Source organism: Chaetura pelagica, unplaced genomic scaffold, assembly GCF_000747805.2.
Source record: "Chaetura pelagica isolate M959 unplaced genomic scaffold, ChaPel_1.0 scaffold642, whole genome shotgun sequence".
Taxonomy (NCBI): domain Eukaryota; kingdom Metazoa; phylum Chordata; class Aves; order Apodiformes; family Apodidae; genus Chaetura; species Chaetura pelagica.
This window is the reverse complement of record NW_009952704.1, coordinates 122,732-139,768: the sequence shown is the minus strand read 5'-3', so window position 1 is coordinate 139,768 and position 17,037 is coordinate 122,732. Positions and strand designations below refer to the sequence as shown.

General features: G+C 40.8%; 1 protein-coding gene across 1 annotated transcript in view; it reads right to left on the bottom strand.

The window, feature by feature from the left end:
• The window catches only part of MYRIP (myosin VIIA and Rab interacting protein), a 119,266-nt gene that overhangs the window by 22,078 nt on the left and 80,151 nt on the right, over positions 1-17,037 (bottom strand). Inside the window, exons 7-9 of the mRNA XM_009994092.1 lie at positions 11,536-11,713; positions 6,478-7,095; positions 2,627-2,667 (exon numbers count right to left, since the gene is read on the bottom strand). Of these exons, the coding sequence (XP_009992394.1) occupies positions 2,627-2,667; positions 6,478-7,095; positions 11,536-11,713 (837 nt within the window). The remainder of the gene's footprint in view (positions 1-2,626; positions 2,668-6,477; positions 7,096-11,535; positions 11,714-17,037) is intronic.

The following is a 17,037-nucleotide window of genomic DNA, read 5'->3' as shown; positions in this document are numbered from 1 at the left end:
ATTCCTGCTTACTTTTGTTTTATGTAAAAAGGAATTATTAAAATCATCAATGTACCTGTGTACAACTACTGAAATGAAAGCCTAACTGGCATTTCCCATTCACAGCCCCGCATCGCCATCACTTCCAGGCATGATGCAGGAAGAAAGAAAGTGAAGTGTAGGAATGAAGTAACTTGTGACGTGGCAGTTCTGCCACATTCAAGCTCCCTGCCTGCTAGTCTTGAGCAGTATCCCTGTTTTTCTTAAAGACTATTGAAGGTGCTCAGTTAAGTACGGTGGGTGTCACAGACTCAACCATGACAAGTGCCTTACTTTGGAGGCTGAACAAAAGAAAAGCAAAATCCCTTTTGCAAGACTGTTTAGCAGGATGCCTTCAAAGCATTTAATAATGTGGAAACATTTTTTTTTGGTCAGCCTTGCAGGAAATCTGAAAATACCTGATGTTAGTCCAAAATGTACTGTTCAGATCCATAACAACTTATTTTATGGATCTGTGCTGATTAAGACCTAATTTTCCCTGGTTTCCACTACAGTACATGGAGAAAAACATGCATCTCCCAGAGCAACCTGCTCCACCTATAGCATTAGTTGCATTCTGGAAATGCTCTTCTCTCTCTCCTGACTGCTAACAGAGAGCTTAGAATAATCCGGCACTTTACAGTGCTTCAGTCAAGTGCATAAAGTAAGCTGGATTTAGATGGTTTTAAAAGTGGTGAGTTATTTGAAATGGAGAATAATCATGACAAAAACACCCGGAAGGAGGCTATAAGGAATGCAGCCCAGGACCCAGAATCATAGAGTTATAGAATCCTTAAGGTTGGAAGAGACCCTAAAGATCAAGTTTCAACCCCCCTGCCATGAGCAGGGAACCCCACCACTAGATCTGATTGCACAAAACCTTGTCCAACCTGGCCTTAAAAAGCTCCAAGAATGGGGCATCAACAACCTCCCTGGGCAACCTATTCCAGTACCTTACTACCCTCCTGGTGAAGAATTTCTTCCTGATGTCTAACCTAAATCTCCCCTCTCTCAGTTTAAAACCATTACCCCTTGTCCTATCAGACTATCTTCCCTGATGAAAAACCCCTCCCCAGCTTTCCTGAAGCCCCTTTCAAGTACTGGAAGCCCACTATAAGGTCTCCTTGGAGCCTTCTCTTCTCCAGGCTGAACAGCCCCAACTCTCTCAGCCTGTCTTCATAGCAGAGGTGCTCCAGCCCTTTGATCATCTTGGTGGCCCTTCTCTGGACCCTCTCCAACAGCTCCATGTCTTTCCTGTGCTGAGGGCACCAGAGCTGTACACAGTGCTCCAGGTGGGGTCTCACCAGAGCAGAGCAGAGGGGCTCCCTGGCCCTGCTGGCCACACTTCTTTTGATGCAGCCCAGGATGTGTTTGGCTCTCTGGGCTCCAGCACACACTGGCGGCTCATGTCGAGCTTCCCGTCTACAAGAAGCAGCAGGCATACTGCAGCAGGTCTAAGAGGATGATTAGGAGCAATTCTCAGGTAGGAAGTTATACCTGTTTGTCTTATGCTCTTCTACTGTGACAGGCAGGCAGTCTCCAGACCCTGCTGGAGACACTAAAAGCTGTGTTCTTTTTACCATCATTTGAAAATACACAAACAGGAGATTTGCTTTGCAGCAGCAGCAATATTTATGGATGGATATATTACCTCCAGCGCTCATGGGAAATAATAACTCTGGCAACTCTTTTACAAACCCTACCTGCCAAACTGCTCTTAATGGATTGACACATCATGTTCATAATGTCAGTCCTCATCTCTCATACAGTAAACCACATTATTTCGTGTCTAGGAATATCAAAGCTTTCTGGACAACTTTTGCTCACAGTTATCTTGGAATCAATTATTCAACTAAATTACTGCTTTACAGCTCACCTTCAGGATACAGAAGAGCCTTTGGGAAAATTAGGATTTGAAGGTATGTGACTAACTATAATAGAAGGGGAACCACAGGCTTATGTTGAAATTTATTCTATTCCCAAATAATCAGCTTTTGCAGAATAAAAAGGGGTTTTTTATGCTAAATGAACCTAGAAACTGTTCTGAGTAAGACTGAGAACAAGATTCCAATCAGTGTGGTTCCACTTTAATTTTGTAATAATTTACAATAGGCTTTTAAGTGCACTTAGAAGATTGGTGTCACTTCACCTTTTAAATAAAAAATCTGTATTTATAATAATGGTGCTTCCTCAAATTGTAACAAGAGATTTTTTTTCCAGATATATTATGCCTGTCACTCAACAACTCATTACAACCCCCACCCAACAATCTGCTAATGAAAAATACTCACATATCACTACTACTATAAAAAAATATCTGAAGGTTGTTGCTGAATCAATTAGCTGATCGATTCGTACCCATGAAAGAAACAATCACAATTTATGGGATTTACATGATAGAAAGCATGGCTAAATTGTGCATTTGCATTTTAGGAAAATACAGTTTAGTTCAGATATGTCTCATTAAACTTGAGCTGTTTATAGTTATGTATCTAGTCTAAGCTAATTACTATAATCCCTCTTTACCTGAGTTACTTCCGTTTAATTAATAGGTGCCTCCAAAAACCTACTCTTGTCTACCCAAACATGTGGTTTAGGGTTACAAGACTTGCTTAGTGAGCTCTGACACCTCTGCACCAGGGCTGTATGCTTCCTCTAGCAGTGTCTAGGCAGGAAGAGTATGGATTACCCTGGGGCTGAGTCTGCAAGGAAGAGAAGAAAATCCCATTCTATGCAGATATTTGAGCAGATCAAGTGTGCAAAGACAGAAGTTTGCTGTTCTTGTTTAAATAAGCTGACAAACATATGTATAAAATTTAGTGGAGCAGTGAGGGAGGCTGGCAGTCCAGAGGGCCAGGTTTTCCCATATCTCCACCTCACTGCTGTACCATGAAGTACTGACAAAGTTCCTCTTGCAGGAAGATGTGTGTGATTCCTCTGGAGGCTTCTTACATAGAGCTGCTTAGCAGGTACACACACATACCCTTGTGGAAAGCACCACCAGTTCATTTAAAGAATCCCTACTGACAACAGCAGAATCACAACTCCTCTTGATCAAGAAAAAATAACAGTCTTCCTAGGACTACACTCAGCAGGCACCTTTTAGTTTGATCTCTACAGCCTCTACCCAAAGCTCAGTGAAGTTCTGTAGAGCTCTCCAGCTGACTTCCCACGTATTTTGGAGGAAGACCTCACAGGACAGTATCACAAAGTTGCCCCACTTCAGCAGGATAAAAACACTGGAGGATGTAATTTTATGAATCAAGGTGAAATAATGTAACAATCTAGTGCTGCCAAAAGTCATCCTGCACCTTCCTCTTATTTATTTACCCATTTGCGATGAGTTGTGTAGGGTCAGCAGAAGGGTCCAAATACTGGACCACCCTGGAGGCAGGTGGAGGGAAGGCAGGAAAGCAGATGGGAAGGAGGTATTCCTCTTTTGGCAGCAGCAAGCTGCTATGTTACCTTAGCCACACAAAACACTGTTACTGGAAGGTTTCCAATTCTAGCTTTTGCTTTAATATAGAAGAATTTTCCTAACTGGCTAGGACATTTAAAGAGATTTTTCCTGTATTTCCCAGCACAGGGAAAAGACATGAGCTACTGTAGCAACCCTAGGGTTTTATTACACAGTAGCTAAACGTGTGCTACGGACACACATAGTATCTTGGGGGAGGATTTGCCTTGAGACTACTGATTTTATTACAGCTGGATCCAGGTATGTCTATTATCCACCTGTCTGTTTCCCAACCTCCCCACAATGAGCAGGTGGAGTATTTACATTTGCAAGAGCTGCTAGTTGCTGCTTACACACAGAGATAATGACATCCTACAATGCTACGCTCAGTGGTTTCTATTACTGGTAGGCTGCCTGGCTTTTGTGTTGAGCTCAGATGGTGGCAGTGAACTATTTGTGAGGAGATGATACCTCTTTCATGGATTAACAGATTTAAAAATACCATGACAACAATAGAAAAATAATAAATACATTGAAAGGAACTATTATTATTTATTTAATAGGTGCTACCTTAAACTTAATTATTCTTTACTGTTTGCACTTTGCCTCTATCTGGTAAGTTCAATGACATCTTTCTGTTCCTATATATCACTGTGTAAATTCCCATTTGCATCTATCAGCAACAGATAATACTAAGATCTGCAAGAAAGAATAAAGGGCTTTACCCGAAAACAGAGCTTCAGTGGGGGCCTGGCAGACTAACACAGCCACAAACCCTCTCTTGCTATAGGAAAACCAAGTGTTTCTAACACGAGCATTAAGTCCTTTAGCAGACAATTAACTAGGAAATACACTTTTCCTCATTCACACTGTCCAAATCCTTGCATGGAAATGGCTGATAATCCTAGAGAACAAAATAAAGTCCCAAAATAAAACAAGCAACCAAAGGACTGGCTTGGAGGCTCCAGAACCAAACCCATGTCACACTATAAACCCCCGAGAGAGCGCTTCATTCATACAGGAATCCAAACATCAAGATCAAGAGTTTTTAGAAGAGAACACACACTGGGATTTGCTGGCAGTTTCTCAGTCAGAGCCGGTGTAATTTCACAGCAGCTGTTTTCAATAACTACATCCCAAGCGCCATCCCGTGGCGACCAGCATTCCGACCAGCATTCCCACAGCGCTGGCTTGGAGCAGATCTGGCTGTAGGGCAGGAGGGCTGGAATTAATAGGGGGGGTGTCTCCTGATCAAAACCGCAAATTCATCATGAGGGCGCTGCCCTCACTTGGAGCAATTAAGCTGCTTCATTTTCCATTAGAAAGATAAGAGTTGCAACTACACTAAGGAACATCTTCTCCTCTCAGAAAGTTAATCACAGAATCAATAAAGCCAATATAAATATATTGTTATTAATTATTATTATTAACGTCTTATTAATAATAATGACAGCAGTCAAAGACTAGTGGTTTGAGTTGCACTTTCTTGTAAAAAGTTACAATTTGAAAACTAATCATCATTAAAAGCAATGTTGCACTTTCCAGTTCAGTTCCCACAGGAATACAAGTCTTCTGTGGTATCTAAGCAATAAGGTTATTAGGAATTTATTACATTAGGATCTTGGTTTTATCAGGACCGTTTTCATATCTTGCTTCATGACTGTGTTTACAGCATCTCTACAGGCAACCCAGTAAAGGAGGTTGTTCTTCTGCCTGTCATTAAGAGGCAAAAAACTCTCCCCAAATACAGCACATCTTGACAACCATTCTCACATTTCCCTTTCTGAGTTGCTCCAGACTTTATATAATGAATTCTCTCTCAGTCACAAAGCCAGCATTCCAGTGTTGAGTCTAAAATCCATTTTAAAAAAATTCCACAGCATTATCCTAACCTAAGTACTGGTTCTTGATTTAAAAATACCTAGCCTTTATTACAAATTCACATTAGAGTTACGAAATTACCACAATTGTTTTGGAATGTTACTGCTTACAGCTCCCTAGATTTGGAGCAGGGAGAGAGGAAAGGGCCTTTTTTCATTTCCATTGTGTGTCTCTGAGAGCAACAAACAAGAAGTCACAGGCATAGGGAGAAGACAGAACTTAGCTCCTTGCTTCAGGCTTACTGTTACTCTTATACCAATGATGCAGCTGAAGGATTTCAAAGGGGTAGGACATGGGAAAGGGAATTGGACAAGGGGTCAGTATTGTCCTCATCCAGCTGGGTAATTAGTAAGAAGTGTGTTTGTACTGCTAAAAAAGTTTAGGGGGACAGCTATCAGTCCTAGGCCTGGACAAGCTCCAGACAGATGGCTTTGCTTTCTGGTTATACCTGTTTAAAATAAATGCTTTTTGGAGTGTTTTGCTCTCTTTCAAGTTTGAGTTGTTATGGTTTGGTTTGCTTTTCTTTTTTTTTAATCAAAGGACAAATTATTTAAATGGCAGTAATTTGTAAACATCCTAAAACACCAGAACTCATCATCAAGTGCCCAATTAAAAGCAGACATCACTTATACCACACTTCAAAAACAGCTCTTTCTGAATTTCTGCTGCTCATTAGCTTTATGTCTTATCAGGACATTTGCAAACAGGACACAGAAGATTAACAGACATTTGAGTTACTTCTTATTCCAAAAGCAAAGGAGTTAAAAAAACCCTCCATGTAACAAAACCGGTAATTAGTCAACATTTACTAGCTGTTGGCAAATCCTGTTTTTTTAAGAGTACTGTGTCTTACAGCATTAACAAATAATGCCATTGATCTGATGGAAGTGGCACATTTGAGCAAGTTGCAAAGCCTGCTCATGGTATATGTAACACTTTACCTTTGCTTCTTCTCAGTTATGAGGCACGAGAATAAATCTCACAAAACTCCACCTCCCACTAACCATTTACATATCATTGTCAGTACAGCTCAATTAGTTTTGCCCAGCTCTTTTTGAGATTATTTTCAGTAAACTCAAACACAATTACCTGACTTAAATTCATCTTGTTGGTTTTTGTGCGATTTTTTCCTTCACGTAATTCTTCAGAAATCGCTTTGTTCTTCCTCCACCTTCTTGATCTCTTTTCTAAATCATAACAGACTTCTTCAGTCTCACTGCTGTCTGAAAACTCCAAGCTGGTTGCCTGGGGATTGAAATTCACATCCAGTTCTCCATGGAAATGTTTTTTTTCTGTTCTGGGCATATCACTTTGAGTCCTGTTTTGTAACCAAAGAAGTTTGCTAGGTCCTTTAGCTTCCTGGGAAGAGTTTACTGAAGATGTTTCAGAATCAGAGAACAGTGTCTCAGTATTGGTGTATAACCCAGAGGAAGGGGAGGTCACTGCCTGGTACTGATCATTGCCATAAATCCACTCAGTACCATACTGGGAATTGGAGTAACAAAAATCGCCTGGTAATTGCCGAGGTCTCCGACGCAGCTTGTTCAAGGCCACATTCCAGTCATAGTCATCCTCACTGTCTGAGCCCATCTCGTCATAGGCAGACACGATACTGGATTCATTCTCCAAAGCTTCAAACACTTGACTCTTTGGTTTGGCAAGCATTCGAGGACGAGGCAAAGTGACATTCTGCAAAGCCACCCAGTTTCCATCCGTGCTTTGGAAAACAGAAGGCGGATCTATGAAAACGAAACAAGAACAATTATTGCTACGTGGTCGCAGTGTTGGAAGGTTCATTTTCCTTGCCAGTTTGCAATCAACTGGCCACAAACTGGAGTGTTCAACAAAACCAGTGAACAAATGCAAGTGGTGCTGCTTCGTGAATTCTCTCATGTTGTGAGCTATGCTGCTGGACTTTTCATCAGAAGGCACCACTTGAAGTCCTAGCGATGACTATTTAGAATGTGAGAATACTTGGACCAAAGCTTTTCTCTAAAATAATTACTCGGATAGGTTGAGAGAACACTAGTACTGAGACATGTATAAAACTTGTGTTTTGCAAATGTCTGACTCTTTGTGCAGTTCTGGTCCCCCATCTCAAACTGGAAAGATGGAAAAAGGGTCAGAGAAGAGCAACAAAGGTTACAACATGTTCTGAAACATCTTCCATTCAAGGAACGATAAAGTAAGCCAGAGCTCTGCCATCTAGAGGAGAGAAGACTGAGAGAATACAGGCTACAAGAAATGGGGGAATCTCTTCCAACCTAACTACTAGAGAACATCAAGTGAAACTTGTGAAATCAAGGTTCAAAACAAGTGGGATGCAATGGGCACCAGACCTGTGAAGCTTCTTGCCTAAGGGTGTTACAGATGCTAGAAATTCATCAGAGATAAACCAGAAATGGCTATGGACATGGAAGAGAAGTCCACTGAGGTTTACTAGACACAGAAAAACCCTTCTAACTGAGGCAGTCATTAAGCTTAAAGTTCTAGCAGTTCAGAGCCAATTCAGGAGCAGCATGAAAACCACTTGAGTCCTAATCTTTTATAGGCTCTTGTTTATGGTTATCATTGCTGCCGTTGACGTATCCCAGACTACATTAATTTTTCGCCTGACTCAAGCATTGCTGCTCATGTATTCTTAGACATTTTCAGAGTATATTTTACAACCCTGACAGAAATTTTTAAAAAAATGCAACAAATATGGTCAAAAAGTGCTGTATAAATCACAGAATTTCATTTCTTCTAAATTTTGATTCTGTTTTCAGTTGAACTTGGGAAGTCCTTTCATGGTAAATGTGAATGTGTGATGACTCTACCTTCCACAGTAGCTGAATAAATACATAATGCCATGGATTTACACAGTAATCTCAGCCTGCTGAATGAATTTTTCAGCCTTACTGACTTCTTCCATGAGTTCAAATTTGCCATTTCCAGAAAACTGCAGAAGTACTTACTATAAACTAATAGTTTTCTTAAACTGTAAACAGAACATCACTATTTTAAAATGGAAGCAGTAAAATACGGACAGCACTGTATATAGTACTCTAGCATCTTGCATTACAGGAGTACAAATACTTGGAGATAAGGAAAACTACTTTTTCTCTGGAATTGTTCTTAAAGAATGTAAGTAAGAAGGTGTGCTTAGTTAAAAAGAAAAAAAGAAAGAAAATATGTGGTGCATTGCTACCAACAAAACACCCCCACAAAAAAGAAACAATTAAGTTAGGTCCTATGCAAGATTAATAACAGGTTTTGTATTTGTTACTCATTTGAGTCCTTCTGGCTTGTTTTCACTTCCTAAATGTCATGCCAATTGAGAACTTGAGAAAACACCTCACTGATGTAAATCTTACTCTTGCTTAAAAAGAAATAAAAATAGTAATAGCTTTCTTGTAGCAGTGACCAGCTGAGCATATAACTGAATTCAGGTTTATAGGGAGAACTAATAACTCTTTATTGTAACAGCTGATTTTGGAGAGGAAAAAAACCAAACCAAACCAAACCTAAACAAACCACAAGCTATCAAGCATAAGGAAGTTCTCCTTTTTCACTTTTTCCAGCTGTGCTCACTGATCTAATTATACAATTCTCTTGAGAGGAAAAGTACCTTTCCTTATAAACATCATCCTTCCAGCAAAGCAAACAGCTCTGCAAGATGCAAATCTCTAACAGGAACTGAATTCATCTGCACCAGCTTACACACAGGTAATGCAGTAGAGTAGCCACATCATTGCATTTTTATCTCCCAACCCTCATCCTCTTATTTTTTTTTTATCAGCAACATGTAAGAATGGGTCAAACATCCTCAGTTAACTGAAGAAACGACAGGACTGTAGTTGATTACGTCTTAGATGGTAAGCAGGGTAGAAAGGAAACCACTGAGAGTTTCATATTCAGAAAGCTGACTCAGTTTTATGCCAGCTTAAAGTACTGTCAAATGCTCCCTTCCTGATTTTCCATTCATTTACTTGAGTGAATGGATTTTGCACACAATTCTTTGGGTATACACTATCATTTATCCATTTGAAAATGAAAATAGATTTAAGAAGACTCATTGTGAAGCTACTGGTAAAGGGGAAAAAGCTAATTCATTATTTGGCTCTTGAGTCATGATTTAAACCAGTGTAAAATGTAATCAAAATGAATTGAGATCTGCTTTTTGGCTACATGACTAAAAAGCTCACTGATTGTGTCACTCCAAACTCTTGGTTGAGATTTCTGTAGTTTCCTGGGTTCTAATACAGAGCTTCTTACTACTACATAGGTGGTATCCTATTTACACAAATTAGCACACTCAGGTATTAACTATAAGCTCAGCCAGCACCACGATTTCATCATAAACGTGTTTCTTAGATGAAAGAAGCAGAACAAATCTTCTGAGTAGAGCACCTGAAAGGAAACTGGGTCAGTTTGTCATTCTGGGGTGGTTAAGCAATTGTTAAGTACCAAATCACTCAACAGTTGAATTCAATGAGATTGAAGTGGGTTCTTAAATTTAAGCACCCAACTTTAACTGCTTTACTGAAAATAGGCCTGCCACTAAAATGCCAAGGAGAACAACACTTCTGACAGGGTGCTGAATGAGCAGTCCACAAAGTGATGCATACTTAGTAAAGTCAGATTTTAGTTCTCCTTTACTATCACTTTCTTTCTTGGGGGGGGTGGGGTACTGACACTGTCTAATTTTTGAGTAAAAATGAATCTAAATTTTGAGTAAAAATATCTGAGGATATCAGCTGGCATTACAGATAAACAGACTGAATTGTGGGCAGCCCCCATCCCTGGTCCACACTACACACACTGGCTGCTTCTGCTTGCCAGCACCTAGTGAGCCAGCTGGGGGAGTGAGGGCACCAGTAAACTCACCCTACAAAAGAGAATCACAGAATCACAGAATGTTAGGGGTTGGAAGGGACCTCCAAAGATCATTGAGTCCAACCCTTTCACTCAGAAAGGCCTCCAGACAGGTCTTGAAAGTCTCCAGAGAAGGAGACTCCACAACCTCTTCCAGTGCTCTGTAACTCTCACAGTAAAGAAGTTCCTCCTCAAGTTGAGGTGGAACTTCTTGTGCTCGAGTTTGAATTCATTGTCCCTCGTCCTATCACAGGGTAAAAGTGAAAAGAGCTTGTCCCTGCCTTCTTGATGCCCAGCCCTCGTGTGTTTATAGACATTAATTAGATCCCCTCTCCGTCTTCTCCTCTCTAGACTGAAAAGCCCCAGGTCTCTCAGCCCTTCCTCATAAGGCAGGTGTTCCAGTCCTTTAATCATCCTCATAGCCCTCCTTTTCTGCTTGTTTAGTTTAATGAGACAATTTGCTATAGGGGTCAGACGGGCTATACAGCTGTTACAAGAGAAGCAGCAGAACAAGCAGACTCTAATGGGAGGACAAAAGCAGCAGATGTTACTTCTGCTGTTCCCCTCACCTGGAGCTCTGCTGCAGTAAAACAGTTCAGCCTCATGCAGCTGTGAAAACTAACCAGGCTCTGTGCTTCTGTGCAGCAGTTGTCTGGTGCTATCTTTTAGCCTCTTGAACACTACAGGCACCCCAAGAGAGGCAGTGGAAATGGGATTCTCCCAAAGAGCAGGAACCACCTGAGAGAGCAAGGAATTGTATTCTATCCCAGGGTGCTGATTCAGAAATTACTTAGGGAGATACTCACAATCCATATTCAAACCTATACCTGGTTAGTAGGGATGCACAGAACCCTGCACATTGGTGAATGCATCAGAGTTGAAAATAAAGGTCCAAGGGGGAATCCTAAATGTGAATTATTTTATATTTATATTATATTACTAATGAACAGTTAACTTGTGCAACAGAAGGGAGTCTGTGGGCAACTGCAAACTCCTTCAACTGGAAGGCAAATAACTAGGTGCCAAAGAAGGATCGTTGGGCTCTTGTGTCCTAAAAGCTCTGGAACGTATCCAAATTAGATGCCTAATATATCCTAACAGTCCAAAATCAACACCATAGAGGCTCAAAGTTTTAATCTTTCCTTGGAAAAAATACAATGGCAAGATAAACAATGAAATCATGACACACCACCAAATAGCTATCTTTGCAAGCACTGAGGTCAGCAGAAATTTCCTGCAGAGGTTCCTTCCTTTCAGCTGTATTTATTCCACATATGAGTGAGTACCAAAAGAAGAATCATATTCGTACTAGAAATATTTACTTGTTTCATTTAGCCTGTCCACACTTTTCCAGCTTGGTAATGCAGAGAGTTTGCGTTCCTTCTGTTTCCTGAATTGTCCTTTTTGCTGCCTCCAAAGAGCTTCAGTCACAGACGATGCAGGGTCTAGTCCTTTACTGGGCAAATCTTCACTAGCCAGGGAAAATGCAGACTGAGACCTCTGTGGGAATAAAAATCAAAGAGCATAACTTAAAAATAGAAAGACTTCATTATCAAACTCTTTGCCATAACTAGTATGAGTAGTTCATTACCCATGGAAGTGTGGGATCTGCCAGCATCCAGAAAATGGAATCTAATGCACTAAAAATAATTGCTTCAGGTCTAGATTCTTTATTTGTGTGCATTTCTGATGCTATGCAAGGAGAAAGGATATTGCTTATACTACCACAGATGAGGTGGAAATAAATAGCTAAGGTGAAGATGTTCAGGATGCTTTTGGTGAGGACTATTATCTAACTGCTTCGACTCAAACTAGCCAGAAAGAGATCCCACTGTGGTGAGACATGATGATCTATTGTTGGCTCAACAAGCCATCTGGTGTAACAATTTGCAGAAATTAAAAATGTTAAAAATGCAAACAAACAGCCTGTTCCCCCAAAATAGATGTGTAACTCAACTGGTTGTAATGCACAATTCTTTTGTTTGCTAGGACATATACATCACACAATTTGCTGGGCAGTTTTATGCAGTCTTGCTAATGAAGTCAACACAGCCTACAATTGCACATTATCTGTTTCTAGGAGGGTCACACTTCAAGACAAAATGAGGTAACATACTTTTGTAATTATTCATGAGCCCTGACTACTAGTGAGGTGAAGGAATTTTCCTTTGGATCTGCATAAATAGATCAGATACTTTAGTTTTGACCTAGGCACTGGAGTCAGTTACAGAAGTCACATTTAAATTTGGCCAGATTAAAAAAAGAAAAAAAAAGTGAAAAGTTGGCAGCATCCCCTGATTTCAGGAGAATTTACTCTTATGTATCAAATCACATGTATAATTCTAGAAACAAGGCTGCAGCAACTTGAGTCAAGTTTTAACATCTGGCTGGCACTATTTTGCTGCAGCACAATTGTTTTTTTAAATTAAGAACTTTGCTTTTGATGTCAGTGTGTGCTTAGACAGCTTGAATGGTGAGATCACAGGAAGGATGTGGAGCTCCTGGAGTGCATCCAGAGGAGGGCCACAGAGATAATCCAAGGGCTGGAGCAGCTCTCCTATGAAGACAGGCAGAGGGAGTTGGGGTTGTTCAGCCTGGAGAAGAGAAGGCTCTGGGGAGACCTTATAGCGACCTTCCAGTATCTGAAGGGGCTACAGGAAAGCTGGGGAGGGGCTTTTTACAAGAGCTTGTAGTGATAGAATGAGGGCTTATGGTTTTAAACTGGAAGACTATAGATTTAGGTTCGACATTAGGAAGAAATTATTTACTGCAAGGGTAGTGAGGCACTGGAATAGATTGCCCAGGGAGGCTGTGGAAGCTCCTTCCCTAGAGGTCTTCAAGGATGGGTTTTTGAGCAACCTAGTCTAGTGGAAGGTGTCCATGTAGAGGGGTTGGAACAAGATGATCTTCAAGTCCCTTCCAACACAAATAATTCTATGACTCTATAATAGCTTTTCAAATGACAGTTAGCTTTTTCCCTATAACCTTTTACTACCCAAAACCTTTGTCTTGGCCTTCATAACAGACTCTGTAGCAAAGACAGCCTGTACAGGTCAGGATTTCTCGAAGAAGTATGCTTTCAGTGGCATACTTATGGCTCAGCTTCTTTATGCAGAGCAAGTGGGCACTCTCAAATCTTTGTACATTTTAACTGATGTTCAAATTAGAAATAATTAACTAAAACTGCTAATCTCAAAAGGGCCAGTCTTTCCCTGCATCAGAGGTCTGCTTTGCACTGGTGCAGACAAGGAAAAGGATAACTTGACTTTCACCTATTTTCAAGTTCCTTCAATTCCCAGGAGAGCATAAGCATGCTAGGAGTCCTGCTGGCTTGAAAGCAACACTTACACCACTTTTCTGACTTCACCTCCTCCCATCTGAAATGCTCCTGTGTGGGTTGTGTGTACCATGCCAGAAGATTTAATTAACTGCAAATCTTCCTGTATCCTTGGCTCAGCAGTGTGATTATATAAGAGATTCAATAAAAGGAAACACAACCAAGCACCAAGTTCAGTTTGGCTTCTGGACTCTGGAGGAAAAGCCAGAATGATTGCCCTAGAAGAAAATATTTTCTGTAACTGCAACGACCATATAACTTGGTTAGTCCTGTCCACACAGGAGTGCTTTGGAGTGTTTCCTTTCAAACTCAGTGACATGAACTGCCAAAAAAAAAGCTCATAGTGCTGTGTAATTTCATTACAGGGAATCTTTCAGATAAGTCACTTTCACAAACCACTTTTCAAGTGTATATTTATGCTGTTTCAAGCCTCAAACTAGATTCAACCGATCATCTGAATCCTCCTTAACTCCTGTAAAAGGGTTAATAACACAAAACAGACAGGTAGATAAATTGTTTTGCTATAGGAATTTGCTAATTTTCTTTGAATTCATCCTGCCAGGATATATAGACAGCACAAGAAATGTGCCACAAATTTACAGCCTAGACTATGATAAATTTTAACTGTGCTGTGGCTCACTTCACTTTGTTGTAAAGTAAGAAATACTGAACTTCCCATTCTTATAATAAACTAGGTCCAGTTCATGTCTGCTATATCCTCTGATATCTTTATGTTAAAGCTGTAACATGCAGAGAACAGTAAGTTTTGTGGCTGTCACTTTTTTCACAGCATCAATAATATTCCCTCAGGGCAATTTTTTTTCCCATGTCTATGACAATCACAAAAAGATGAGAGATGCTGAAGAAGCCAGAAGAAGGAATATCCTATCCTACAGTTTAATCACTAGTATCTGTTTTCCTTTGTTACTTAAAGTACCGACCCACAGGAAGGAGAAGCAAAAAGTCAGGAAAAACTTAAGTCTTCTGTTTAATGACAACCTGGGCTGAGATAATGAAAGTAACATGTTGTGTCTTATTATGTAAAATCGGTGGGTCTGAGAGCTTTTCTGGTGCTTTGTTTAAAGGGCAGCTTCTCGACTGCCCACTCGCTACTTCACAAACATCACAGCAAAGGCTGCATCACAGCGATGGCAGCATCTGCACTTGACTCTCAAATAACCCCAGACCCACCAGCAGCTTAGACCTGGCAATGCAGAACTTGCTAGGGCCTGGGAAATCCTCTAAGGAGTTGAGCAATGCTGCCCTCAGACCCACCCTTCCACAGCGACGCTGCTACCAGCACTGTCTATGCCATCTAAAACTAGCTCAGATATGTCTACACCATAGGGCAGACAGATCTTTCAAAAGGACTACAAGATACACAACAGCTTGAAGGATTTAAAAAGGAGAAGATGGGCATGAAGGGCCCAATAGAGAAAAAGCACTGACAAACAAGGAAGCACAGAAAACAAAGTAGACATGGTCCCATGTCATATAGCAGCCTCAGATCTCAAATAAGCTTATCCAAACAAGCTTATCTAAACCAAAATGATTCTTTTAAATTGTGTGCTGAAACTTTTGGGTCAGGTCAGGGGGGGAAGTGTTCTCCACAGCTTCTGCCCGGCCTCTGAGGAGAGCAGGAAATTGGTATTATGCAGAATTCCAAGGAAAATCCTTCCAAATGCAGCAAGGCAAAAAGCTTTTGGTGCCTACAAAGCTTGGCTTGAGGCCATCCTCATCCTTTTTCTACACTTTATGTGAATTTTTGATAAAATCTGTCTTGGACTGCTCTGCTAGAAGGACCACCTCTTCTCGCTGTGCAATGTCACTGAAGGCTCAATAAAAGTAGAGTAATGACAAGCTAAAATAGCTTGACTGCACCGCTGAACTCAGATCCAGAGAAAGGATGAAATTATGCTACTAGAAGAAGCTGTTGAACTAACACTCCTCAGCATTGCTTTTGCAGTTTTCTGTCGTTCTTGCATCTGAAGAGATGTAAATGATCAAGAAGTGACAGTGTTCTAATAATGATGCTCCAATGAAAAAGAAGAAATACAAGTAGAGGATTAGGTTATTTTTTCTTCTGAAAGATAGTTTTAGGTAGGGATGAAAGGATAGATAGTAGAATTGTGTTTCACTCAGACAAGTATGAGTGGAAAGTGTAAATATTCACCCCTGATAGCAGTAGAAATCACTGGTAACACCAATCATGATATGAAAAAGACTTGTCAATAGTAGGATTAAATAATACTACTCATAATAGTAGAAATGGTGTAGGAATAGGACAGAAGCATATCCTGGCATGGGAACAAGTAAGTCTACATTGGCGTAAACATGACCATTTTTTTCAGAGCAGAAAAGCAAATGTTTGTCCACAAGTTTATCTCCAATTACTGGCCTGACTAGTGACTCTATCTGAAAAGCAAATGACTCAAGACCTCCCTCTGTTGCTTTAGCAATTAAGAGCAAATTAAAAAGTTAGTTCTTTGGTGTGAGGTTACATAGCAATAGCTCTAACCTTGGTTGGCACACTTGCATCAACTTCAACTCAGCTGGCACCACTAACTTAACAGGCCCGAGGCTACAGCACGGGCCACAGCCCACATACACCTGTCCCTGGTGCTGCCTTCGTTGCCACACCTACCTGTGGCAGGCAGCAGAAGGATGTATTGCAGTTCTGCATTTATGCCTCCCTTTGTCACAGAGATAACAGCCCATCCCTAGAGCCACAGGGGATATTTTTCCATTGTGGACATTTGCATAGGAAGCAAACAACTGAACACAAGGGAAGGGAGTTGAGAAGCCTTCCCAGCAGCTGGGGCTCCACATAGTTTCCCTGTGAATGGATGCAGGGAATTCCTAGAGGTAAGGCCAGCTGCCCTGATGGGCTCTTGGATCAGTTTGCATTGGAACAAGGGATATTTACCACTTGGAGAAATGACGGTCCTGAGTTTTACCAGTTGCCTACAAACTTGGACAGCAACAAGATCTCAGGGCAGAAGAACCAGTCCAGTTTATTTTCCAAAAGTATCCAAGTAACACAGCAGCCTAAGTAAGATTTTCAAAAGGAGGCAGGAATGTAGGAGGTTTGGTTCTGATTTAAAAAGATATGAGAGGTCAAGACAACCTTCCCTCCCAGCTAAAGCTACCAGCCACCTTTTCTAACCAGAAATTCTGGTTCCTCAGCCAAAAAGCTTGTCAGCCAGGTGCTATTTTAGGTGTATTTATTTGTGATGAATTACAAGGCTGCCCTGTACGTTTGCAGTCAGACACAAAGGTACTGCAACTGTTAGTTTCTGCAATAAATTAGTACATCAGCAGATGGCACTGCAACCAAACAGGTCATTTGCTATTTTAGCTGCACACTCTCCTCCGTAGGAGGTACGTTCTGCATACTGGATTGCTGTGCAGAACGACACAGCTTTCAAGAATCGAGTTGCAGTCTTGACAGATATTTCCAAACAATTTAGTTATATACATTCTCCAC